This window comes from Myxine glutinosa, chromosome 12, assembly GCF_964187855.1.
Source record: "Myxine glutinosa chromosome 12, kmMyxGlut1.1, whole genome shotgun sequence".
NCBI lineage: Eukaryota > Metazoa > Chordata > Myxini > Myxiniformes > Myxinidae > Myxine > Myxine glutinosa.
Genome location: NC_136272.1, coordinates 81,986,588 through 82,012,603, shown reverse-complemented (window position 1 = coordinate 82,012,603; position 26,016 = coordinate 81,986,588). Strand labels below are relative to the sequence as shown.

The 26,016-nt window shown below is 42.5% G+C and overlaps 1 protein-coding gene across 1 annotated transcript in view; it reads right to left on the bottom strand.

Moving 5' to 3' along the window:
• LOC137415953 (contactin-4-like) overlaps positions 1-26,016 on the bottom strand; it is a 766,344-nt gene that overhangs the window by 137,286 nt on the left and 603,042 nt on the right. The window contains exon 14 of the mRNA XM_078766054.1: positions 8,665-8,776. Coding sequence (XP_078622180.1) covers positions 8,665-8,776 — 112 coding nt within the window. The remainder of the gene's footprint in view (positions 1-8,664; positions 8,777-26,016) is intronic.

Here is a 26,016-nt window from a genome sequence, read left to right as displayed (position 1 = left end):
TCTCTACACCTCTGGAACATGAGAAGTATCGATGTCATAACACCTGAGAAAATGGGCTGACAACTTCATCAAGCAGAGAGATGGCCGGATGGGGGTACTGTATTACATCCATATTTCAACCGCAAAACCATATTTCACCACATTTCATCATCATCATTAATCTCGCATCACAATCTTGCAACAGCTACATTTTTCACCCCAGGTTTGTATCCAAATAACTTAGCCACACATGTGACTGACTGGGGTTAATAGATGGGAATCTTCCTCAAAATGAGTAGAAAAGAGCTGAAAGATTTGTCGGCCCATTACACTCTGTTGTCCGATGTACAGTGTCCAAAACTGCTCATTTTCTCTTTTTCCCATTTTGGCCATTTAAGGATTCTAATATATTGGTGGGTGTTGCTATATGCACTAATAACACATAGTTTCAGAATTTCACCAAAAATACCGTTTACTAGTAAAAGTGAAAAAAACAGCAATATGAATCACACTTTATATAATGATTTGGCAATGGCAATTGGTGATGGAAGGGGATTATCCACTTGCAACATCATTGACAATAGTTCAAGAAAACATAATGGTTTGAGGATTATTGTCTACTTTATAATCACAAAATGTCATATATTTTAAATTTGAGTGAAACACTATATAGTATATACTGTATATATAACATTTTTGCAATACAGTATTTTAGGAAACCTAAGTGTTAGTTTATTCTTGTTAGTTTATTCTTAGTGTTCGTGTTAGTTTACTTCACCTCAGTCAAGATTATTTTAACAAATGTAGGGTCACATGGTATTCTCTTTAATGGAGCACATAACATGCATCTGAACAGCACTTATCTTGAACTTTGACTGTCATACCAGTATACTTACTGTTCAAAAAGTCTACCATTTAACAAACAGCACATACTGTTGAACAGGCTCTTTTTTTTTTTCCTTTTTTTTTTTTTTTCTTTTTTTTTTTTTTTTGTATACTGAATCGAGGCTCGTGAAAGAGCTAACATTTATTTCACAAACAAATCAACCAGACAAACAAAACACACAAAAAGAGGGAGCGGAAGACAAGATGGGGAGAGAAGGGGAAGCACACAACCACAACATTTGAGAGCAGGGAGAAGTGTGGGAGGGAGAGGGCTTGGGGGCAGGAGGCGTGGGAGGGGGAGGGCGGGGGGGAGAGGTATAAAACACAAGGGGACCGAAATTAGCAGGGGTAGAAAATATCAACGTTTTGGATGGGGGAGGATAAGAGATGGTGGTGAACAGCTGTTTTAAAGACCTGGAGGGTGCAGTGGGATTGAAGAGAGTGAGGGAGTTTGTTCCAGAGGCGGGAGAAAAGAGGAATGAAGGAGTGAAGGTGAGCAGAAAGTCTTGATTTTGGCAGTTTAACCATAAGAGGGTTGCAGGCAGATCTTGAGCGACCTGTAGGAATATTTGGGGGACAGAGCCCAGAGAGGGCTGGGGGGGGCAAGGCCAGAGAGGAGTCGGTAGAAGACGGAAAGACCACCAACCTGCCTGCGGTGAGTGAGTGAAAGGCCCTTGGAGTTAGCTTCATCGCGGGAGATTCCAATGATTCTGAACGCTTTGGTTTCAACAGCGTGAAGACGGGCTAGGTGTGAGGCAGGAGCACCAGACCAGAGGGGAGAGCAGTATTCCATAGAGCTGCGGATGAAAGCCTTGTATGTGGTGAGGAGCTCAGGTGTGCCAAGGAAGGACTTCGCACGACAGAGGATGCCCAGTCGGCGACTGGCTTTGGAGGCCAGATTTGAAATGTGGTTTTCCCAGGAAAGATCATGGCAAATAGTGAGACCCAAAAGCTTGAGTGACAGAACTTCTTGGAGAGGCTTATTCAGAAAGTGGATGGGAGGGTTTTCCAGTCGGTCTTTTCGGAGAGACATCGTAAGAGTGTGAGATTTATCAGGATTGAAAGACATGTTCCATTTGTTTGCCCAGTCTGTGATTTTGTCCAGGTCTGCAGAGAGTGAGGAGGCTGCAGACTGCCGATCTGAGGGATGAGGAATGGAGCGACAGAGAGTAGAGTCGTCAGCAAAGAGATAGAGAGGATTTTCAAGAGAGTCAGAGAGATCATTGATGAAGACCAGAAAAAGCACAGGGCCCAGAACACTACCTTGGGGAACTCCAGCCTGAACAGGAGGAGGAGATGAGAGAAACCCATTCAGGGCCACACGTTGACTACGACCAGAGAGGAAGTCCGCCAGCCATGTGTGGAGATTTCCATGGATACCAAAGGAGGAGAGTTTGGTGAGCAGAGCAGGGTGCCAGACCGTATCTAAGGCACGTGAAATGTCAAGGGAGACAGCTCTAATTTCCTGTTTGGCGTTGAGGACCTCCATCCATTGTTGAGAAAGCAGAAGCAGCATGTCCAGAGTAGAGTGACCAGGTCTGAAACCAAATTGATGATCAGAGATCAAGCCATTGGAGAAGAGGAAAGATTTCATATCTGAAGCAATGATGGATTCCATGACTTTGCTGATAATTGGGAGAAGGCTGATTGGTCTGTAGTTGCTGGGATCTGTTTTTACACCTTTTTTGTGCAAAGCGGTGATGTTGGCTGATTTCCAAGCAGATGGCAGATGACCTTGAGCAAAAGAGAGGGTGAAGAGAACAGAAAGAGGGAGTGAAAGAGCAGAAGAACATGATTTTAGGACCGGTGGGCTGATGCCGTCAGGACCAGTTGCAGAATCAGAGTCGAGGGTTGACAGAAACTTTTCCACCTTGTCAGGAGGAAAGGACACAGAGTCCAGGAGCAGCTGGGTACGACTGGGTATGGTGGGTACAGAGAGGGATGGGTTTGGGACACAAGATTTAGAGGCAAACACAGAGTTGAGGCATTCAGCTTTTTCACGTGCGGAGTCAGCCTTTAAGCCGTTTGAGGTGAGGGAGGGGATGGAGGGGGAACAAACACCAGAAACAGATTTGACCAGACACCACCAGGATTTGGAAGAGGGAGACAGATAAGAGAGTTCGGTCTTGAGAACGGTGAGATCATGTCTCACTCTTCTCCAAACATCAGGCCAATCATGTCTCACTCATGATGGCAGCTGTAGCCAATAGCAAGGAGAAGCTGACGTTTTGGGTGTTAACCTTTGATCAGACCAATAACTCACTTATTGATCACAACTATGAATATAAACAAGAAGGATGCCTTACTGGTTTGGGCCAAGTCAAAGTTTTATGCAAGGGTTGTAGAGAAATTTATTAAGAAACTGGTGTGTGCCTATATCCAAGCTGGGGTTTTAGCATGCACTGAATCTGATGCTATTTTGTATACTGAGTCAAGGCTCATGGAATAGCTGGAACAGACCAGAACAGAAATAACAGTGGGAAGTGGGGAAACACACCAGCAGCAGTTGTAAGGGACAGAAAAGAGAGACACGTGCAGAAAGAATGGGTTTTTTTTTGTTGAAATTCACCCAAAACAAGGCTGAGAACAACTAAATCTGTAGGGCAAAAAAGAAGACAAAAGAGAAGAAAACAAGTACAAAAAGTTTTAATTAAAACAAAAGCCGCGTCGATGTTACACAATGCCTAGATGCAGCTGTGCATATAACGTCGATGTTATAGGCACAGGACATTCCTATTGATTCGATTACTTGATGTTATTTTTGTGCAAAGTGAAAATATATCTCGGCAATTTCCCGTGTGTGGCGACGAATTTTTAATATATCTCGGCATTTTCCCATCTGTTATTTCAGGCGGTGTATGACTGACCATAGTCCCTGGTGTTGGGCTAGCGGCTAGGGTGCCGGCTTAGGATCCTAGGATCCTGGGTTCGAATCCCGGTCAATCGCTGAATTAACGCCAGGGGGGTTGACTCAGCCTGTCATCCTTCCGAGGTCGGCAAATTGAGTACCAGTTCACTGGTAATTCCCTGCTTGTCGTTAAAGGCGGCAAAAAGGGTTGGCGTCAGGAAGGGCATCCGGCCATAAAACATTGCTTCAAAAAGGGGACCGAAAAACAACAACAACCACAGTTCCCGAAAAAGGCCAACCCCCGCTTGCGGGGAAAAATGGCCTCTAAAAGGTGGTTTTTATGACTGACCATGCCGCGATTTAAAATATATATATCTCGGCAATTTCCCGTGTGTGGCGACACGTGAATGAAGCTATGCTCCTCTCTCCACATTATTGTGACGACGTATAAATTAAATATTTCATCGTGACGATTGTCATCAAATGGACGAATTTTTATATCTCAGCATTTTCCCGTCTGTTATTTCAGGCGGTGTATGACTGACCATGCCGGATTTAAAAAATATATATCTCGGCAATTTCCCGTATGTGGCGACACGTGAACGAAGCTATGCTCCTCTCTCCACATTATTGTGACAACGTATAAATTAAATATTTCATCGTGACGATTGTCATCAAATGGACGAATTTTTAATATATCTCGGCATTTTCCCATCTGTTATTTCGGGCGGTGTATGACTGACCATGCCGCGATTTAAAAAATATATATCTCGGCAATTTCCCGTATGTGGCGACACGTGAACGAAGCTATGCTCCTCTCTCCACATTATTGTGACAACGTATAAATTAAATATTTCATCGTGACGATTGTCATCAAATGGACGAATTTTTAATATATCTCGGCATTTTCCCATCTGTTATTTCGGGCGGTGTATGACTGACCATGCCGCGATTTAAAAAATATATATCTCAATGGACTTGAAGTTACAGGCCTTTGAGAATTCATTTCGTTCTATAAAGGGCAACTTTCATCGGATTTTCTTCCCGTTTTTTTTCAACCGAGTCTAAAACTATGTTAGCGACTGTGAAAAATGAAATGATATATCGAATTTGATTTGAAATAAAACTGTGTGAGAGAGGAAGACACCATGGGCCTACAAAACAGGCCTCAAAGCTATGCGAGTTAATAAAATGGTGGATATTTGTTTATATGAAGCCTCTCCCAAAATGGGTGGAGCTATGGTTCCCAGAATGGGTGGAGCTTTGAGGTTTTGTCTTCTCTGCAAGAACAACAAGAAGAAGAACAAGAACAACAACAACAACAACAACAACAACAGCAGCAGAGGGCACTCTATGAGCAGCGTCTGCGACGCGGCTAAAAAAAAGAATGACCAAAAGATGAAGGAGGTAGAAATTTATATTATTCCTGAAAGAAAATGGATCATAAGATGTGAGGAAGCATGTGACTGGCAAAGAATTGCAAATTTATGCATCAAGTGGGAAAAAGCTACTTGCATAGCTCTTTGGTTTTACACCAAGGTATGGCCAGGTGTGAAGTAGTAGCAAGACAAGTCAGCGTGTAGGTGTGAAGTGGTAGCAAGACAAGCCTCCCGACCAAAGAGCAGTAGAGCAATTACCATGAAAATATCTGTAAAACAAGGTTTGAGTAACAACAGGCCTACAATGTGAAATTTCTTGCAGAGAAGAGCTGAGCTCTACTACAACCGAATTGAGGACACACTTATTGAGCCTGTCTAACAAGGACAGATGACAGGTAGGTGCTCCGGTCCAAACGTGGCAACAGTTCTCCATATGGTGGTCTTGTACAAATATAGGATAGCATCCGGAGGTAGATATTTCTGGGCTTGATAGACCCAACCAACACACATAGAAGTCTTTGCAATACCTAATATATACTTCTCCCAGCTGAGATTAGGGGAGATGTCAAGACCTAGTAAAGCCTGGTGTTGTCTTAATGGTTAAGGTGGCTGGGTTAAGATCTCAGGGTCTTGAGTTTGAGTCCCTGTCATGCCGTCGAAATAACACCAGGTGGGTTTACTCGATTTGTCATCCTTCCAAGATCGGCAAAATGAGTACCAGCTTACTGGGGTAATAAGCCATTTGAGTATTCTGCGTCGGAGTGGCGACCCGTCCAGGATTGTACTCCTTCGCCAATGAAACTGCCTTGGCAGGCAGATGTGCCCCACGGCATGAAAGGAATGTTTTTTTGTTTGTTTTGTATACAAGATCGAGGCTCGTGAAAGAGAATGCTAACATTAATCACACAAAAGTGAAACCGACACATAAAACACAAAATAAGGGGAGCGGTAGAAAAAATGGGGAGAGAGGGGGAAGGACACAAACACAACATTTGAGAGCAGGGACATCGTGAGAACTGAGGGAGGGAGAGGGCTTGGGTGGAGGTGGGAGAGGTATAAAACATGTGGACACTGCAAGGACTTCCAGGAAAGAAGTTGGAATTTAAAAAAAAGTGTATCTGGGGTGAATTAGCAGTGGTAGAAAAGATCAAGGTTTTGGATGGGGGAAGATAAGAGATGGTGGTGAACAGCTGTTTTAAAGACCTGGAGGGAGGTGTGGGATTGAAGGGAGTGGGGGAGTTTGTTCCAGAGGTGGGAGAAAAGGGGAATGAAAGAGTGAAGGTGAGCAGAGAGCCTAGATTTTGGCAGTTTGACCATACGAGGGTTGCAGTCAGATCTTGTGCGACCTGTAAGAAAATTTGGGGGACAGAGCACAGAGAGAGCTGGGGGAGCAAGGCCGGAGAGGAGTCGGTAGAAGTTATTATTGTTATTGTTGTCCATACCAAGTAGGCACAGGTCTGATGCTCCCAGCAAGATTGAAGGACCAATGTGCACAGGAGGAAAAGACCTGTCTCTAGAACGAGACAAGGACAGCAATTCAATCTTCTTGACATTGAAAGTTACCAACAAATTGTGACCCCACTTCACATTTCTCAAGCATTGTTTAGTGAGGCTTAAGAAGGAGAGTAAGGGGAGGGGCAGGAAGACAGAGGGTAAGTTGGATACAGGCTCAAAAATAGCAGGAAGTGGGCTGAGGGAATCCTGGGATGTAACAACAATGGACCAAAAAAAACACAGAAAAGAAGGTTCAGAGAGAGAGAGAGAGGATAAAATACAGTAACCTGGAAACTAAGGGGTGTGTTTGGAAAGGGTTAATGAAAGTATAAAAGATCACGAGGATGGATGAGAGATGCGCTACCCAATTTCAAGGACTTGTAAATTATACCATTTGATAGCAGCTGCATGTCAGAAGATATGAATTACTTTTTAAAAATAATTAACATGTTTGTTCAGGGATACAGCAGATTCCCTGTTTACTGTGTTTGATGCACAAAACTTCAATACACTTTAAAAAGGCCCAATAATGGCATCAGATAAAGCTTGTTATAATTTCAAATTTCAAATTAATTCAAAAAGCCTTTCTATGGAATAGTTATTTTAAAATAATTAATAATAAAAGTCATGTAAAAAGGCATTTGTTTTGCATTCTCAAATATGCATACAAATCCTGATAAAAACAATGATTCCACAAACTAAGAATACAATTTTAGACGAGACCGTGAAAAGGCAACTGTGACCTAATTTCTTACAAGAGGGAAAAAGTTTAAGCAGACAAGATTATAAATTCACCCCTTGTTAGCAAGAAATGCTATGTTAAAGACTGCATATGTGCATAATTACTTTTATACATGGTCAAAACTCAAAACAGTGGAAATAGTAATCGTTAAACATAGTGGTATATATTCTGATGTAACCTGTCGACTCATTTCCAAGATTTTGATCCTACTAAAGTTTTGGCATTCACATAAAAAAAACTGAGGGGACTGGTGATAGGGAGCAAACTAGTTGGTGTTATAAGGTGTGGGAGATGAATCAGGTGATTACTGATGCCGCAAGAATCTCTGCAGACAGCACCATCGGATAGCAGGCCACACAATCAGATATAAAGTTGAGCTGGTCACTTTGTGCTCACACAAAGCTCATCTCTCAAAACTTCAGGTTTAATCCAGACTAAACAGTCTGTGTGAACACCCTTAATAATATACCGGAGTTTGAAAGTTAACACACTTTATCTGAACTTGATGACAGTGAAAGAGTGATTACATAAACTTAGCTGTAACGATGGTGTGTTGCATAATTTTTATTCAACTTTAAACACATAACATTAATTCTTCTTCCAAACCTTTCAGGATATGTGTACAAATGGACTCTACACTGACTTCCTGGTTCACAAATAAACAACACATCACATATGGATTACCAGACTCATGGTGTAACGGTTAGAGCATCTGCTCCAAATCTGGGAGGTTGGTGGTTCAAAACTGGCCGATTCATACTAAAGACTTTCAAAATGGTACGTACTGCTTCCTCGCTTTCCCCTCGGCATTTTAAAAGGATAGGGCACAGACAATTTCATCAGTTGGCATATATTGGGAGGAGGAAGGAAATTCCTCCTGAGGAAATGTCCCGGTGAGTGCGTTAAGGCAGCTCCATAACGATCCTTAGACCTTGCATATATAGAAAAAATCAACTTCATATTAACTCCGACACATCGCAGATAAGCACAAATGCATCTTGCACATAAAGCCACAAACACGTTGGTGAATGGTTTCATATTGTATCACACCACGACCAGGATAGCTTGCCTTTTAATAGGCATGCCCCCACATCAGCTCCTTCTATGAGTTCAGAACATGGTTGGTCAAACTTGCTTATAAAGCTCTCAGAGCTGAACATGCCACTGATTTTCATAGACATCAATGGCTCTTGCATCTTTCATCAAATTCAAGAAGCTCATTTTATTCCACAAGGTTTGACATACTGTACTGTATCGTTAGTAACACAAAGCTTCAGAAATGAAAAAAGGAAGAGTGGAGCTGATCAGCAACGTAGAAAAATGCCACATTGACCCACCTTTGACACGCAGCTCTGCAGAAGCGGAGACCGTGTCAACGGTGGAACGCACGGTGCACGTGTAGTTTCCTGCATGGCGGAGCTGCACACTGTTGATGATGAGATGCCCTTTCTGTGAAGCAAACCGACAAAACATATGTGATTCGTATCACAACCGTTTCCATAATTATGATGAAAATACACATGAATTTTTAAAAATATTTATCTAAGTAGCTTCATAATTTCATACAAGTACATTATTATAATGCCACAATATTTAAAAAAGACTTGTTTAAGAATTATCGCGATGGAAACGCCTTGCGTTTCTCACAATATCTGGATCCAGGCTCATGTTGCTTTCAGCATGCCCTAAGAGTTGTTCATTCATGCCATTCATTCTTTGGAAGAACGTAACAAACATTTATAACAATTTGCTTCCATTGCCTTTGACTGTTTGTTCTGACACAATTACGTGCACCTTGACTACGACTGCAATGACTACTATTACATTAATGGGCCCACCCACTCCCATTTTCTTGTGTGGGTGTCATCCAGGAAAAAAAAGAAATTGGCCCAAATTTTTACAAACACCTGTCCAGGTCTGAGGTTGAACAGGAGCTGACTTGAGCTGGAATTTGGAATTTGTTTAGGGTGTTTGCAATAACTCGCCTACTCTTTGAGAAAGACACCAAGGGATCTTTATGTCCACCAAACGAATGGCAACAGACTGGATACCTGACTTAACCTCCATCTGAGTGACGGCACATTTTGTGATGGAATGACTTCCATTTAAAGTTATGTGCATGTGTGTAATATCATAGTGAGTTCCTGTATTCTCTCTCAGTCTGTGTCTGCTGTCTCATGCCCCCTTGCCTCCAAGACTTTCAAGAATGCTGTCCATATTCACCTCATGTTTTCTGTCAACCTCTTCTGCTCATCTACCCTCTTTGATCATGCCACCATCCTCCCACTTCCTGCAACTACACCCTGCACTCCCCTACACCCCACTTTTTCATTTCTGCCTCTCATCTACTCATGCTGTGATGTCCTTATTTCCCTGTTCCCTTTTAACCCCACGTTAGTCTACGAATCTGCTTCCCCCCTTGTTGCTTATCTCTTCTATGAGACTAGATTTCTGCATAAAAACAAACAAATACATACACATATAATCAAGTAGGGAATGTTAACAAACACAAATTCCTGCCAAAAGAAGTGAAGAGAAAAAAGTTATTTTTTAAGAATGTTGTGGCCATATATGATGTACGACGTAACTGTTGGAAAGGTGGAGGCCAATGAAAGAAAGATAAATGGATGCCTGAGAAAATGACTTCATGTGCCTCCCTCACTCACTCACTTCAGGAGCCTTGTACGATAAAAGTGCCAAGTTGTGTTTCATGTTGAGGACATTATCAGGGGGATTTTAAGGTTGCCAAAGCAAGGCAGGTTACAGAAATGCATTCTTGTGTTGTGAGGGAAAGGAGACAGAGGTTAAAACAAACAAAGTGAAATGCCATGCAAGCAGCACCTGGGACAAAAGATAAGGCCCCATACAAGGAGGTTATTTGAGCAGGTCAAAAGGTGGAAGGCATGACCTGAGAGAGGAAAAGTAAGGATATTAATTCAGTGATGGAAAGATGGTTTACATTGATCACCACACTCATCACGGATGAAAAGCAATTACAACCCACAGTGTATATGACTGAGGTAGACCCCACACCTACAGCCCACAGTGCAATGCAAGAAAAATAAGAATATGTACACTGGATCAAATGTAATTTATCACACTCAGTTTTACCAACCAAAAAACTCAATAAACATAAATGTTTCTCACCAAGTGATAGATGACGTTACAGTCTACATGCCACGACATCACTTATCACTTGGCGAGGAACATAACCATATTGTTTTTGCTTGCATCCATTATCTGGGTTGGTGGTGACTGGGTGGGGGTGGGGGAGGAAGGGAGAAGGAGGTGGCTCGCCAAAGAGTTTTGGTGGATGGGTTAAAGAAAGGGACAATAATTTTGCAGGATTTGTCAGAGAGTGGCAGATTTGTTGAAGAGGGTTGGTCTTGTTCAAGGGGTTGGTCTAGGGCGAGTATAGGGGATTTGTGGGGATGCAATGAGTGCAGGCCGTGTGGGGGTTAAGAGGGTGTAGGTGACAGGTGAGTGCTAGGGAGGGAGGGAGAAGAGGGCAATAGTTTTTGTCAAGGATGAGGCTATTGGATATGTGGACCCTCCATTTTGTGGTAGTTTTCGACAAAATATAATTTTGTGTTGTTTTAGAGGTGCAGGGTGATGGATATAGATGGAATATTGGATGACATTTTGTCGGATTATGGTGTAGAGACATCTGGGAACCCAGCAAGATTTAATCATAATATTGAGTGCAAAAGGCTTGAGGCATGGGATATGTAGAAGGGAGTCGTGAGAGTCCTGAAAGTTCTGCAAGTGGTGCATTTGGTGGGTAGCTCCACCTGGAGGTGTGTCTGGAAAGACAATCTGATGGTTAAGAACTAATTTTTGAGACAGCTCTGCTCTTCGCTCTTCGAAGTTTGTGAACCCGCAATGGTCCACATCAATGTAGTCAGGTATCTGGCAACCCAGCTTGGGTGAGTGACTCAATCACTCATTCTTGGCTTTCACCCTGGTCAGGTGTGCTTACACAAAACAATAAACATCATAACTCATCTTCGTGTCACTTGTGAGATTCTGGATGACTATTGTCTAGCCCAAGATCATTGCGCATTCCCAGATGTCAGAAAAGACACGTGCTGATGCTGCAGCAAGACACACGTCGGTTTCTCAACCGTTAGGTTGTGATGACCCACGGGCTATTATGATGTTGATCTGGTCATTTTCTGACAACATATTGCCTATGTGAGAGAATCCAAAGGCTGGTGCAAAAAGTATATCTAGCCCTTCAGACGTGTTTTTTTTCAGCCGCAATGCAGGTGAATCACAACACTGTCATGGATGAGCTGGCTGACCACTGTGCGGACCCGTTACCCTTGCCCGTACATTATTCAGAAGAATCTGTGGATATTTGCCAATTGTCACCAATGACATTTGTCACCAATGACACACCAAGCGAAAGACCTAGCAGCAAGTTGAATTTTAGGGGGTAGATACTTTGGTATACCGTGGGACCCCGCTATTCGTGGGGGATATGTTCCTGTAAAATCCGCGAATTGCGAAACCATGAATAGCGGGGGATTGTTTCAATGGAAAAAGGGGGGATAAGTTCCAGAGTCGCGAAAATCTGCGAATAGAGAGGACCAAACCACGAATGGCGAGGCAAATCCAGAGAATATCGACAATAATCCGCGAAGGTCGATGAAAGTCCCGCAAATGTATGCTGCTGCATTGCTTCAATGGGGAAAAGGGGGATATATCATAGGTTCCCGGTGGTTCCTGATTCATAGAGGAAATTTTTTAAAGTTTCAAATGTTTTCGACCGCAACTGCACATGATTACAGTTTCACAAAAAATGCTTACAAATACAAAAAAACGACAACACCAGGTACCATTTGCAATTTATTGAAGGAATGCGCTAACAGTTTATTAAAAGTGCTTAACCAGCTTCACCACACAGTACCATGAAAGTAAAACAAACACAACACCATCATGTACCGTTAAAAAAAATTTATTTTACAAACACACGTAACTTTAAAATGATGATGATGGTAGTGATGAATTAAATCCCATGAAGTCCTCGAACTTTAAGGGCGACCCAAATGATGGTGCAGCAAAATCGTGCACTAAGGGAGAGTCAGGAGAGGTAGGAGAAGGTGAGGATGCTGGTGAGAATGTTGGTGAGGACGCTGAGAGGAAGACAGGAGAGGGTGCTGGTGGTCTTAAGGTGGAGGGAGCAGGGCTGAAAAAATGGGTGATGGGGAGCTGCCTGACACATTGCCCAACATTTAGATGCAGCTCTTTGTATGGGAGCAGCACATCATCCAAACCCCTCTTGAACATGAGGTACCTCTCCACGACTGGGTCAGCGTCTTGCACCCTGTCCGCAAGTGCCCACATGTCCTGCAGCAACTGGACTGAGGTTGAACCTCGGCACCTCTTCTTCATCACTGCCCGCCTCCTCCTCATTGGAAACCTTTGGAATGGCATCCAACTCCTCCTCGGTGAGTGGGTTTAGGGAACGGTTCAGCATCATGGTTTTCAGCATGAAGTCCCTCGTCTGCAAGTTGTCCTCGATCCATATTCTGAGTGTCTTCTCCATCCTTTCCATGTGGACATTCCGTACATGGGTGACCACATTCATACTCAATGCAGCGCTCGCTGAAACTCTCTCACAAATCGCCTTCTTCTTCTTCTGTATGTAGCGAACGGTGGATTTGTTGACGCCATAAATGCCTGCCAACAGAGGCCGCACTCTCTCCTCTCGAAAGCCGGTCGAGCAGCTCCACTCTCTGGCTAAGGCACATCACTTTCTTCTGCCTCTTGGTAGTCGACGCATCTCCGGTACTCGTCTTGCACTTGGGAGCCATGATTGAACGATGAGCAGAGCGAGAGTAAAAAACGCAGGTCAAAGCAACAGGACGAGTACAATCATCGAGATCCAGGACACTGTTTATGTAGGATTGCGAGCATAGTGGGTACCTGTGGGAGGGGTGAATACTCTGCCCATTGTTTGTGGTGGATGTTATCAGATGATGCCGTATCAAGCGTATCTGCTAATTTCAATAACAGATTTAATGAAGCATTTGCATTCTATAATTTGTGGGGTTGACTTTTTTTCTTAGCTGGTGGAATATCTCGCTAAGCTCTCGATTATAGTCTGGCTAAAATTCGCGGCCGCGAAAGCCATGAAAACGCAAATCACACAGCAGTGAATGTACAGTGCATTCAGAAAGTATTCAGACCCCTTCACTTTTTTCACATTTTAAACTCAACTGGACTATGTCCAGCTGAGTTTTTGTCGACACCCAGTGTCCGTCGTTCGTCTGTCATCTGTCTGTCTGTCTGTCGTCTGTAAACAATTCGACGTCTACGCTCTAAAAGTCACAAATATGGATCAAATTTGATGAAACTTGTTATGCAGCATCTTTAAGACATAAACTAGTTTAAGATTGCATTTGGGCGTTGCACGCCCAAAAATGGTCGCGGCAGGGTGGCCATATTGAAAAATCATTTTTTATCAATCTGGTACTTCCTAATGTAGCTAGAAGGCTGAAACTTGGTGTGTAGACAGTATGTAACAAACCTCAACACATATAATAAATTCAAGTCTGAAATCTGAGAAAAGTAATTGTAGTTTTACTTTTCATGCCTCACTTAAAACTCAATTTTTTCTAGTTTCCTGTTTAAACATGAGATACCTTCAACGTTACTGTACCTCTTTAGCACATATATACTATATAGTTTGTGGTTCTACTCTGCATATTCTAACCATATTGAGTTCAGGTTCCCTGGAACCTCTAGTTTTATGTTGCAGCCCTATGCTGAAATCGTTCAAATTCATTTTTTTCCCTCATCAATCTACACTCGATATGCCATAATGACAAAGAGAAAACAGGATTTTAGAAAGTTTTGCAAATTTATTAAAAAGAAAAAACTGAAATATCACATTGACATAAGTATTCAGACCCTTAACTCAGTACTTAGTTGAAGCACCTTTGGCAGCGATTACAGCCTCGAGTCTTCTGGGCTATGATGCGACAAGCTTTGCACACCTGCATTTGAGGATTTTATGCCATTCTTCTCTGCAGACCCTCTCAAGCTCTGTCAGGTTGAATGGGGACCGTCGGTGGACAGCCATTTTCATTTTTCAGGTCTCTCCAGGGATGTTCGATTGGATTCAAGTCGGGGCTCTGGCTGGGCCACTCAAGGGCCTTCACAGAGTTGTCCTTAAGCCACTCCTGCGTTGTCTTGGCTGTGTGCTTCGGGTCATTGTCCTGTTGGAAGGTGAACCTTGAGCCCAGTCTGAGGTCCTGAGCACTCCGTTTCAGGTTTTCATGAAGGATATCTCTGTACTTTGCTCCGTTCATTGTTCCCTCAACCCTGGCCAGTCCCCCAGTCCCTGCTGCTGAAAAACACCCCCACAGCATGATGCTGCCACCACCATGCTTCACCATTGGGATGGTATTGGGCAGGTAATGAGCGGTGCCTGGTTTCCTCCAGACATGACACTTAGAATTGAGGCCAAACAGTTCAATCTTGGTTTCATCAGACCACAGAATATCTTGTTTCTCACAGTCTGAGAGTCCTTTAGGTGCTTTTTTGCAAACTCCAAGCGGGCTTTCATGTGTCTTTCACTGAGGAGAGGCTTCCGTCTGGCCACTCTGCCATAAAGCCCAGATCGGTGGAGTGTTGCAGTGATGGTTGTCCTTCTGGAAGTTTCTCTCATCTCCACACCGGATCTCTGGAGCTCAGCCAGAGTGACCATCGGGTTCTTGGTCACCTCTCTTACCAAGGCCCTTCTCCCCCGCTTGCTCAGTTTCGCCGGGCGGCCAGCTCTAGGAAGAGTCCTGGTTGTTCAAAACTTCTTCCATTTAAGAATTATGGAGGCCCCTGTGTTCTTGGGAACGTTCAATGCAGCAGAATTTTTTTTGTAGGCTTCCCTAGATCTGTGCCTCGACACAATCCTGTCTCTGAGCTATTAGTCAGGTTCACTATGTTTTTTCGTTCAAAATCATGGTAGATTAGCAAACCTATACATTTTTGGAAACGTTATTACATGGAAAATCTGAAAATCAATGTTTACATTTGCCAATTCCGACCAATTCGATTCGACCAATTCGACCAATCGACCAATTCCATTCGACCAATTCGACCATTCGACCAATCGATTCGATCGACCATTCGACCAATTCGATCGATTCGATTCGATTCATCGAATTCGATTCGATCGACCATTCGACCAATTCGATTTGCCAATCAATTTGACCGACCTTTGCTTGTGTGGAACGGACTGTGAAAACGATGCGGACTATATTGTCGGATACGACACACAGGACAGTGATGACGAACTCTAAATGGCATATTCTGTAATCGTGTATGTTTGATGCCATTGACTGCCTGTGTATATTTTGTCATTGACTGCCTGTGTAGATGTGAAGTTATACTGACTGCATGTGTATATATGATTTTGCTGACTGCCTGTGTATGTTTGGTGATATGAATTATTGTGACACATTTTGATGTTATTAACTGCCTGTACAAAATGATAACATTTATTTGATTATGCAACTTATCGCGAATATAAAGACAGTATTTTGCAATTCAAAACCTTTGATTCGTGTCTTACCATTCCCCATAGCATTAATTTGATATTTTCATTGGATTCCTTGTCCCTGAAAATATAGGTATAGTATATTTTAAAAAGTTTTTAGGGTAATTAGAGGCAGAAATAGAACAAAATATGTATTTTACAGTGGCCATTTTGAAAATCCAAAATGGCCGCCATACAGGTATCTCTCCAAATGTAAACATTGATTTTTAGTTTCCTTATGCTATAACCTTTCCAAAAATGTTAATCTACCATGATTTTGAACGAAATATAATTTATTGACATAGTGAACCTGACTATATGCAGGCAGTTCCTTCGACCTCATGGCTTGGTTTTTGCTCTGATATGCATTGTCGGCTGTGAGACCTTATATAGACAGGTGTGTGCTTTTCCAAATCATGTCCAATCAATTGAATTTACCACAGGTGGACTCCAATCGAGGTGTAGAAACATCTGAAAGATGATCAAGAGAAATGGGAGGCACCTGAGCTAAATTTCTAAATTTGCTAAATTTGTGATATTTCAGTTTTTTCTTTTTTATAAATTTGCAAAACTTTCTAAAATCCTGTTTTCTCTTTGTCATTATGGGGTATTGAGTGTAGATTGATGAGGGAAAAAATGAATTTAAACCATTTCAGCATGAGGCTGCAACATAACAAAATGTGAAAAAAGTGAAGGGGTCTGAATACTTTCTGAATGCACTGTAGGTGCGTGTTTTCCCCTCGTTCTAAAGGCCGAGAAATTGAAAGTTTGCCTGTCTATAGTTTCCCCTAATGAACCGTACCTTCGGGGCATGTGAGCGGTGACAATGAAAGTTGAGCACACTCTCAAACCCACAGAAGGGAGGCATTAGCTATTCCAACCGAATTTCAAAAATTATAACTATGAATCAACCCCGATGTCGCTACACACTTCCAGTTGTGTTAGGGGAAGGACGGGTACCAAGAAACCGGTGACAAAAGGAACCAGCCTGATTAATTATTTATTTGATCGCAAGTGGAGCATCTCTTAGGGTACGTCATCACAAGGTGCAACTATTACATGCAATGTCCATTTTGAGAGACGTGTAGTTGCCATGTCCTGACCACTGTTTCCAATAGCAGCTCATATGAGTAAATCTTGAAAACTGTTAAAACCCAGTTTCCTCCATGTAACTGAGTAGGGTAAATGTAAGCATTTTTGTCGTGAGGCCTATCGTATAAATCTTTGATTCTTAGAAATGTTGGCGATGGTCATTGGAGAAATGCACACAGTACAGTAATGTTGCGACTGAATTCTGTCCGCCGAGGTACGTGACGATGTATCGAAGTTAGCCGAGAAATGCAGCCTCGAGGATCACGCATAATTGTCCAGAAAATACACCAATTCAGTGCTGATATTTATGTTCACCACTTCACTTCTCAGGTGCTGAAACGTACATTGTAATCTTGCCTGTACTGGTTGCATTTTATGAATTATCCATGGAGACCAGCAAGGGCCAAAAACAGCTGAAGAGAAATTGCCACTTAAATATGATCAATGGGCTGCAGTTCAGAGAGCATCACAGATCAGAGCAGGAAAAAATAACTTTGAGGTGTCGAGATACTGCAACATTGTGACGTCATTACGCAATTAACCCAGCAACAACAATGGATATCATTCCAGATGCTATAAGAACCTGACTGCAACTATCCAGGGGAAAGCATTTATACTGGCCAAAGAGACAGTAAAACCAGTGGCAAAACCCAACTTGCGGTCTGCAGAATTGTTACCGCCAACTTCCAAATTAACGGACATTCTCGAAAAGGTGCATCTTCTGCAACCTTTAGCAGAAGAGAAAAAGGGTACTATAGAACTATAGCGCATGCGAGACAAAAATGCAGAAATTAGGATAAAATAAGCTGTGATGTCACTCCATGAGGACAAGGTTATTGCCCAAATCTCTGCTGTGGATTTGATGGTGAAGGCAGATAGATATACCATTTCTGCAAAAAGGAAACCATGGCCACAGCACAAATAGCAGGGGCAAACAAGGCTGATGATGAGGTGGTTGGGTCCAGCATTGAGGGAATTCCTTCATACATTGAAACACCTGTCATTAACAAGAAGTGGTTTGAGCACCTTACATCCATCTATACTCGATATGTGGACATATGCAAGGACACTGATGAGATGCCGCTACAAACTGAGCAACACCTGATGAAGGTACTGTTGAAGAAATTCGGACAACGTACAATCTGCATCGGCTAAAAAGTGTAGTGTGATTGCGTACAGTGTCAATATTGCCGATGAGGCAGTACATGTAATGTAGCCCATGACTTTGCCTCTACACCAGAAGGAACAGTGACAAAAAGCAGCATTAGTTCTCCGGCAAATTCTGAAAAAAGTACCAAGGATGGATCTTCCCAATCTTCCAATGCTAAATGATCTTCAAATGTGTGGAGCATCGCCAACCGAAATGCTGTCGACATTCTTCAGCGTTTTGTATGGAAATCCGAATCCACATTGATACACTGATAAAGTCAAATGCTGAACCAACTCTTCAAGTCAAGTTGCCCTATTTGTGGTTCCCAGAGGACAGGTGAAACCCAAAAAAGCACAATGCGCTTGGTATTGCCATCAATTCAATGACCGGAAATAAACAACTTGTTACCATCCTTAACAGGCTTGGGAAATGTGCTAATATATCTCTGCACCCGAAGGTGGATGGAGTTTATGTTTTCACCCCTGTCTGTTTGTTTGGTTGCCTGTTTGTTTGTTTGGGTACAGGATATCTCAAAAAGTCGTGGACGAATTCAGACAAAGCATGGTGGATAGGTTGGGTATGTGACAAGGATGAAATGATTATATTTTGGTGAAGATCCGAATAAGGATCTACAAAATCCGGAATCCGATACAAGAATTTTTTTCTTTTTAAGTGATTCGTCAACATTGAGTGATAGGGCCAAAAACAATATGTAGCATGATATTTCAAAAAGTTGAAGATGATTCATGACAAAACTTGGTGGGATGAGTTGGGTAAGTGACAAGAACAAGATGATTACATTTTGGTTCAGGTCCGGATCCAGATCTGATCTATCAGTGGGATACAAAATGTAAACTGTTCAGCCTGGCAAAGGTATGCTATCTACTGAGTGCCGTTCTAGTTACTCTCGTGTTGAAGAACTGGAAATGGCAGTTGCCTCTAGCATCCTGGAAAATCAACAAGCCTGTCCCACACTTGGCGAGCATTTGACAATTTCAACGAGCTCTCAAACACGTTGTCTAGGTCAGGTACAGGTACCCTTCACAACACTATGGGAATCCTCTACCAGAGCACAAAACAGCTCGCAACAGAACATATCTCTTCACGGCAATGACTTGTCGGCCCTTCATACAATTCGAGAAAGAGAAAGCTTTAAGTTGACCAAGAACCCCTAGAGCCATACCGGAAAGTACCGAAAACATCCGTGTTTCAATCCACCACAACAGATACCTGGAAACAGCCAGATGCCATTACGAAAGGATGCAAGGTGGATCTCATATGGATGATTCATCATGCGCTGCAGGCCGAGAACATTCCCATGTGGGTTGGTTGAAGCAGTGTTGCATGCAACATTCCTGTTGAAGCAGGGTTTCATGCAACATATACCTATCTGCATTTCATAAGCAAGTGGCTCATTGAACTGTGTGAGAAAAAGTGTCTGAAGAGGATGTTGGGTGAGGGTCTACCTCTGAGTGTGAGGGTCTATCTAGTGTTATGGTCCAGCACATCAACATCAGTTGAAGTCGCCAAATAATTTGTGATCCTGATCTGTCCTTCATGCCCCAGAACATGTTTAGCCTGTATTCTGTTAAATATGTAAGAAGGTGGACCACTACGTGAGAGTATCTCATAAAACCACGAAAGACAGATTGATGCGAGCAGAGATGCTGACAGCGGGTGAGTAACTTGGCCAGTGAATCATACACGATTATGAAGCTCTCAAACTTTTTGAATGACCGAAAATGGAAAAATAAAATCTGCCTACTTGAATACATTTTTTAAGGAAAATTACAGGACGCCACAATGCTGAAACAACATGAAGGCGTTCTGTTGTATAATCAGAGAAAAATATTGTATTGCCTTCGAAGTGAGATATCCCAAACTCTGCTGCAAGGAATAATGTCGAATGTTGTTGAAGAAATAAAAACCAAGGACAGCACCTGCCCCTGAGAGGTAAATAAATCAGGACACCAGTGCCCAGCACACAAAACACACTTTGTGTCCAGGATAGAGGTAGGCATGTGCTTGCAGCTATTATATTTATCTGTATTTCAGGGACAACGACAACACAGCCTATGCTTCATTTTCAATGCAGTTGAGAGAGAAGTAATCAAGAATCATGAAGTCTTCCAGATGACCAGGCTCATCACTTAATTCTTTAAATGTTCTGAAAGAGAAACTACTTTCACAGAATGCAGGCAAATTGCAGCATTTGCTGACACGTCTGAAAATGGCCAAAAAATTATGGATCATGCCAGAAATATTGTGAGTTAAATAAAATGTATAAGTTTTCTCATCTAAAAACGTGTTAGCGCACTTCCTAGATCAGAATTGTAAATGGCAGGCCTGAAACACACACACTTCAAGCTGAAATTTGGCTACAATAGGTGTTAGTTATTTTGAAATTGACGAGAAAAAAAAGAGTCAACGTCCCTTACTTCTGGACAGATAGCAAGTCTTTCTTTTTCTAGTCTCCACAAAATATATTTTGTGTTTTCCTCAAGCGAGACAAACTGCTACAACAGGACTATCCACATCAACCACCCAAAAGTTTGTATTTGTTGACGCACTCTCAACTGGCATTGTTTTGGACCATTTCCAGGATGACTCAAACACAGGACTGTCAGATGGATCATCACCTGAAGCTGGTGCCAATCCATCAAATGGATGACAATGACCCCAGCTCCAGAGAGTGTCCTTGAAGTAGTTAAATGTAACTGTGTGAAAACTCACTGTGAATGAGTTCTGTCTCATGTCACAAGTTGGGTTTGTCTTGCGGATGTAAGGCCCTTCTGTTCGCCCATTTGTGAGGATGTAGGAAATGTCAAAATTACACTACGACTGATGAAGAACACCACCTGCTAGGTGATGGGCTTGTCAAAGTTAACAAAGACGGAGTTTACGATATTTATGAATAGTGCAAAATGATTGTAATTTTTGTTGTTATTTCCTCCACCACCAAAGATGGAGGGAGGTTATGTTTTCACCCCTGTCTGTCTGTGAACAGGATATCTCAAAAGGTTATGGATGGCTTTGACCGAAACTTCATGGACAGATTAGGAGTGTGACAAGGACAAACCTATTTGATTTTGGTGAAGATCGGAAACCTATGAGAATTTTTTTTTTTATATAAGTGATTCTTCACCATTGAGAGATGGGGCTAAAAACGATATACTGTATAGCATGATATTTCAAACCGTTGTTGACGAATTATAACAAAACTTGGTGGATGAGTTGGTTTGGGGACAATGATGAGTTGGTTAGTTGACAAGAACAAGCCAATTTCGATTTTGGTTTAGGTCTGGATCCAGATCTGGCCTATCAGTGGGATACAAAATGTAAACTGTTTAGCCTGGCAGCGGTATGCACTCTACTGAATGCCGTTCTATTTCAGATCGTCTCCACTTATCTTCAACCCCTGCGTAGTGTATTTCCTTTTCAACGATTGATGGAAATTATCATGTGTCCTTTGAGATATCTGTACGTTTGTGATGGTAGTTTAACTCTTGGAGGTCGGGCACCAGCAGGGTTCCCTTCCGTTGCACCTTCTCAATGATGTAATATCAATATTGGTATCTTCCACGATGGGGATACCAAAATGTTACTTCATACTTCCAAGATCGGTCTCAATAAGCTTTTGTAGAGTTTGACGAGTCTGATGGGAAATTAAAATGAAATTATTTTGGTAATAAATTGCATCACGTGATTTTTTGTGCCATTTTAATGACCAATTATTCCCCCAACAGTAAAAAGCCTGTAATTAGGCCAAGATTCATCATAGCACATGGCACAGACCTTTCCTGCCAGAGAAACCACCAAGCTCCACCCAGGTAAGGACCCCGTCCCAAAAAGCACAGTAACCATCTTTGTTGATTCCCCCTACCCTTACCTATCCAGTACCAGGAAACTATTTTTCACCTGACATAGCTTTGCCTCCATAGTATGGCCAACAAATTCTAGAAGGTTTGTCTCCAATATTTGCAGAGAAATTCAGGCTCAAAGTTATGGAAATTTACAACATCTACGTAACATATAATTACTTTTTTTATCCATTTACTTCACCGAGAAACCTTAGCAGTCTTAACAGTTATTGACTGCTAAATAGACTTGTTTGGGAGGGGGTAGGGGTTGTTTTTTTGTATACAAGATCGAGGCTCGTGTAAGAGCTAACATCAATCACAAAAAGTGATCACAATCACAAACTGACACACAAAACATATCATAAAGGGAGTGGGAGACAAGATGGGGAGAGACAGCGAAGCACACAAGTACAACATTTGAGAGCAGGGACATCGGGAGATCTGTGGGAGGGAGATGGCTTGGGGGGAGGAGGCATGGGAAGGCGGGGAGAGAGGGGGAGAGGTGTAACCCAGATGGACACTGCTCGAACTTTCAGGAAAGAAGTCGGTATTTCAAAAAAGTGGATCTGGGGTGAATTAATGGGGGTAGAAAAGATCAAGGTTTTGGATGGGGGAAGATGAGAGATGGTGGTGGACAGCTGTTTTAAAGACCTGGAGGGAGGAGTGGGATTGAAGAGAGTGAGGGAGTTTGTTCCAGAGGTGGGAGAAAAGAGGAATGAAAGAGTGTAGGTGAGCAGAGAGTCTTGATTTTGGCAGTTTAACCATAAGAGTTAGGAGTTAAGGGGTGAGGACTGAAAGAAGAAAGGTGGAGTTGTGGACATAAAAATAGCGTTAGGTATTTTTTGAAAGGCTCCATATTGGGGTTAAACAATCTGTGACCGTGTGATGAATCTGCTCATTCTGATATAACCGTCGTAGAGGCTGTCGTGGGTGAAAGGTGTCGAGTTAATCTTTTAATAGCGCATTAAATTTGTTTCCCAATTGCCCTGTTCACCTTTTAAGATTGCTTTAAATGCTCGTTTCCAAATCGGCCCGTTACCGGATTTTGTCACAGGTTGTGACCATAATGAGGCTCATTGAACTGGGTGAGAAAAAGAGTCTGAAGAGGAACTTGAGTGAGGCTCTGCCTCTGAGTGTGAGGGTCTATCAAGCATTATGGTCCAGAAAGTCCACGTCAGTTGAAGCCTCGTCAACAAAAAAAAACATTGTGATAACGATCTAGTCTTCATGCCCCAGAACATGTTCTGTCTGCATTCTGTTAAAATGTGTAAGAATGTGGACCAATATGTGAGAGTATCTCATAAAACCATGAAAGTCTTCCCTGGTACTGTGATTTGGGCCGTTGTGGGTGGGGCTGGAGTACAGGTGGAGAGTGTTTGTCTGTGTGATGATTGTGTGGCAAGGGTGTGTCTGTGCCGTGTCCTCTGGGTTCAATGTTCTCGGCATGTGCGTTATTTGTAAATCACTGTTCTCGTTTTTAGAGCATGCACCAACCAGTTTCTGCATTTAATATCAATGGGTCGTACTGAGCTGCAGATGGAGGAAATGTTGAGTTGGATCTTGGAGACGACGTGAAGCTGGAAGGTGTGAAAACATTTTGCTACCTCGGAGACATGCTGAATGGAGAAGGTGGATCAGACTCGGCAACGGTTGCTCGAGTGAGATGTGCATGGAGGAAGTTTATGGAACTGAGTGGCGTGCTGATGAGGAGGGGAGTCGTTGAAGCTGAAGGGAAAGGTGTATGCTGCATGTGTGAGAAGTGTTATGATTTATGGGAGCGAGACATGGGTAATGAACGTAGAGCAGCAATGAAGGCTGGAAAGGGTGGAAATGCGAATGGTTCGGTGGATGTGCAGAGTATCGTTGAGAGAGAGGAAGACAAATGATGATTTGCGAAAGATGATGGGAATAGAGCCTGTGATGGATGCTGTGAAGAGGAACAGGTTGAGATGGTTTGGTCATGTGTTGAGGAAGGATGAAAGTGACTGGTTGAGAAGAGTGATGGAAATTAATGTAGAAGGAAGTAGAGGACGGGGAAGACCGAGAAAGACTTGGCTAAAGATGGTCGAAGAAGAAGAAATGCGGGCAAGGGGGTTAACAAGGGGAGATGCAGAAAATAGGGCAAAATGGTGAAGAATGTCATGGGGCCCGCAAGGCTAACCCCCACTCTAGCAGGGAAAATGGCCTTAAAATGCCTGTTGTTGTTGTTGTTGTTGTTGTTGTTGTGTACTGAGCAGGAAGTTGTATTCTTTCTTCCGTTCGGCCTTTTTTCTAAGCTTTTACATGCCAAGATTCCATAATTAATCGGCAGTGTTTGTTTGGAGTTCAGTCGAGGATCTGTGTGTTGCTACTGTCGTAATTTTGGCCAGAACGTATGCAATGGCGTGCTATGGTGTGTTCATTTATCCTTAGTTTTGAATTTCTTCCTGTTTCCCCTACAGAAGCTCTGCCACAGTCACATATCACCATGGTGATGTCTGGATCTGCCCCCCATTGTTTTCATCACCATATCTATACCCCCTCCCACTTACAGTGAATTTAAGTCAATAAACATGAATTGATGTGGTGCAGCTTGATAGATCAAAGTGGCCTCATCCTGCATCAAAGTTCCTTGTGTACCTTCAACATCCCATCGGAGAACACGTCATAGAATGTTGGGGAGTAGAAAAGCTTTGTGCTGCAATAGATCAGATAGACTGAAAGCCACTCATGAAATTAGCACCTTGTACTGATGTGAAATTGTTAAAAAATAAAAAAATTAAAAATGCACTTTGTCAGGTTAGGTACAAACACCGCAGTGGTGTGAATGATGGTTTGCGTAACCCAACAAAAGCAGAATCAATGGCCTTATTACAGAAAACATACAGCTTTTTTTTTTCTTCTTCAAATGAAATAATTGCTTCCATTGTACTTCCGTGATGAGTATGTGTCTTAACACGTTCAGCCTTTTATGTTTCCCAGTAAATTAATCAAGGCGAGGTAATTTTGCTCAGGGAACATTAAGTGTCTCGACTGCTAAGCACAGCTATGAAGCCAGCGATCGCACTCGAGTCAATTTCGAATGACCCTTTTCAGCTTTTTGCGACTTATTCAAGTGCATCGAGATTTCACGTTCTTAATTGCCATCCGCAATGAAGAGCAAGCAGCGCTCCGCCAAATGCAAACACGTGTTTGTCTTTGCCTGGGCTTCTTGCTAGGCGAGCAAAATAGCTTCAGATTGAGCTGCAGCAGTAAAGATGGCATTAGCAAATCAACTAGGATTGCATAATGGTTCCATCGTTTCAAGCTATAATATCGGCTTTAACAATGCCCCATGGAAATGATGCTTCTGGCCTTCGCTGGTCTGTCGACAAATGGTCTCTCCGAGTTTGATGTTGTATCCATTTCATATATCATATTGGCCCACTCAGTGAAAACGGGCAATGGTGCGGAAAATGTCCCATCAAAATGTGGAAGAAGTTCAACGGAATAGACACAATGGCAAAGATAAATTATAGGAGACGAAGATCAAAACAAAATTCAATTTCACAATGATTGTGTTGTTGAGTTACCAAGGTGACAAAATACAGAAATTATGTTGTGCTTCTATTTAAATATTATAGTGTCTTCATATTTATCAATTTTCCTTTCAAACCGAACAGTCCAAACAAACCGAACAGGAGCATACCATGAAATGAACCACAGCTGTAGTATTTTGGGAAGGAGGGCAGGCAGGTTATCCTCAGGTACAATCACTTTTGAGCTATCAAGCCTGGGTTCGAATCCTGACACCTGCTCTAAACTATTACCCTGGTGTTTCACATCCAGGACGGTCCATCAATAAGTGTGTCGCCCACCAGATCAGAATGACATCAAGGAGGTGTATTATCATTATTACGAAAACGATACTACTGAAACGATCCACTACTGTGTTAAGAAACGTGGGCTTACTTTGTTTGAAGCGGTCCGAAGGTGGGGCATAAAGCCTAAGGCCGATATGTACTGTATTGTTGGAAGAGACATAACGCAGATGCTTTTGATATTTGATAGTCATTTTAACAATCGG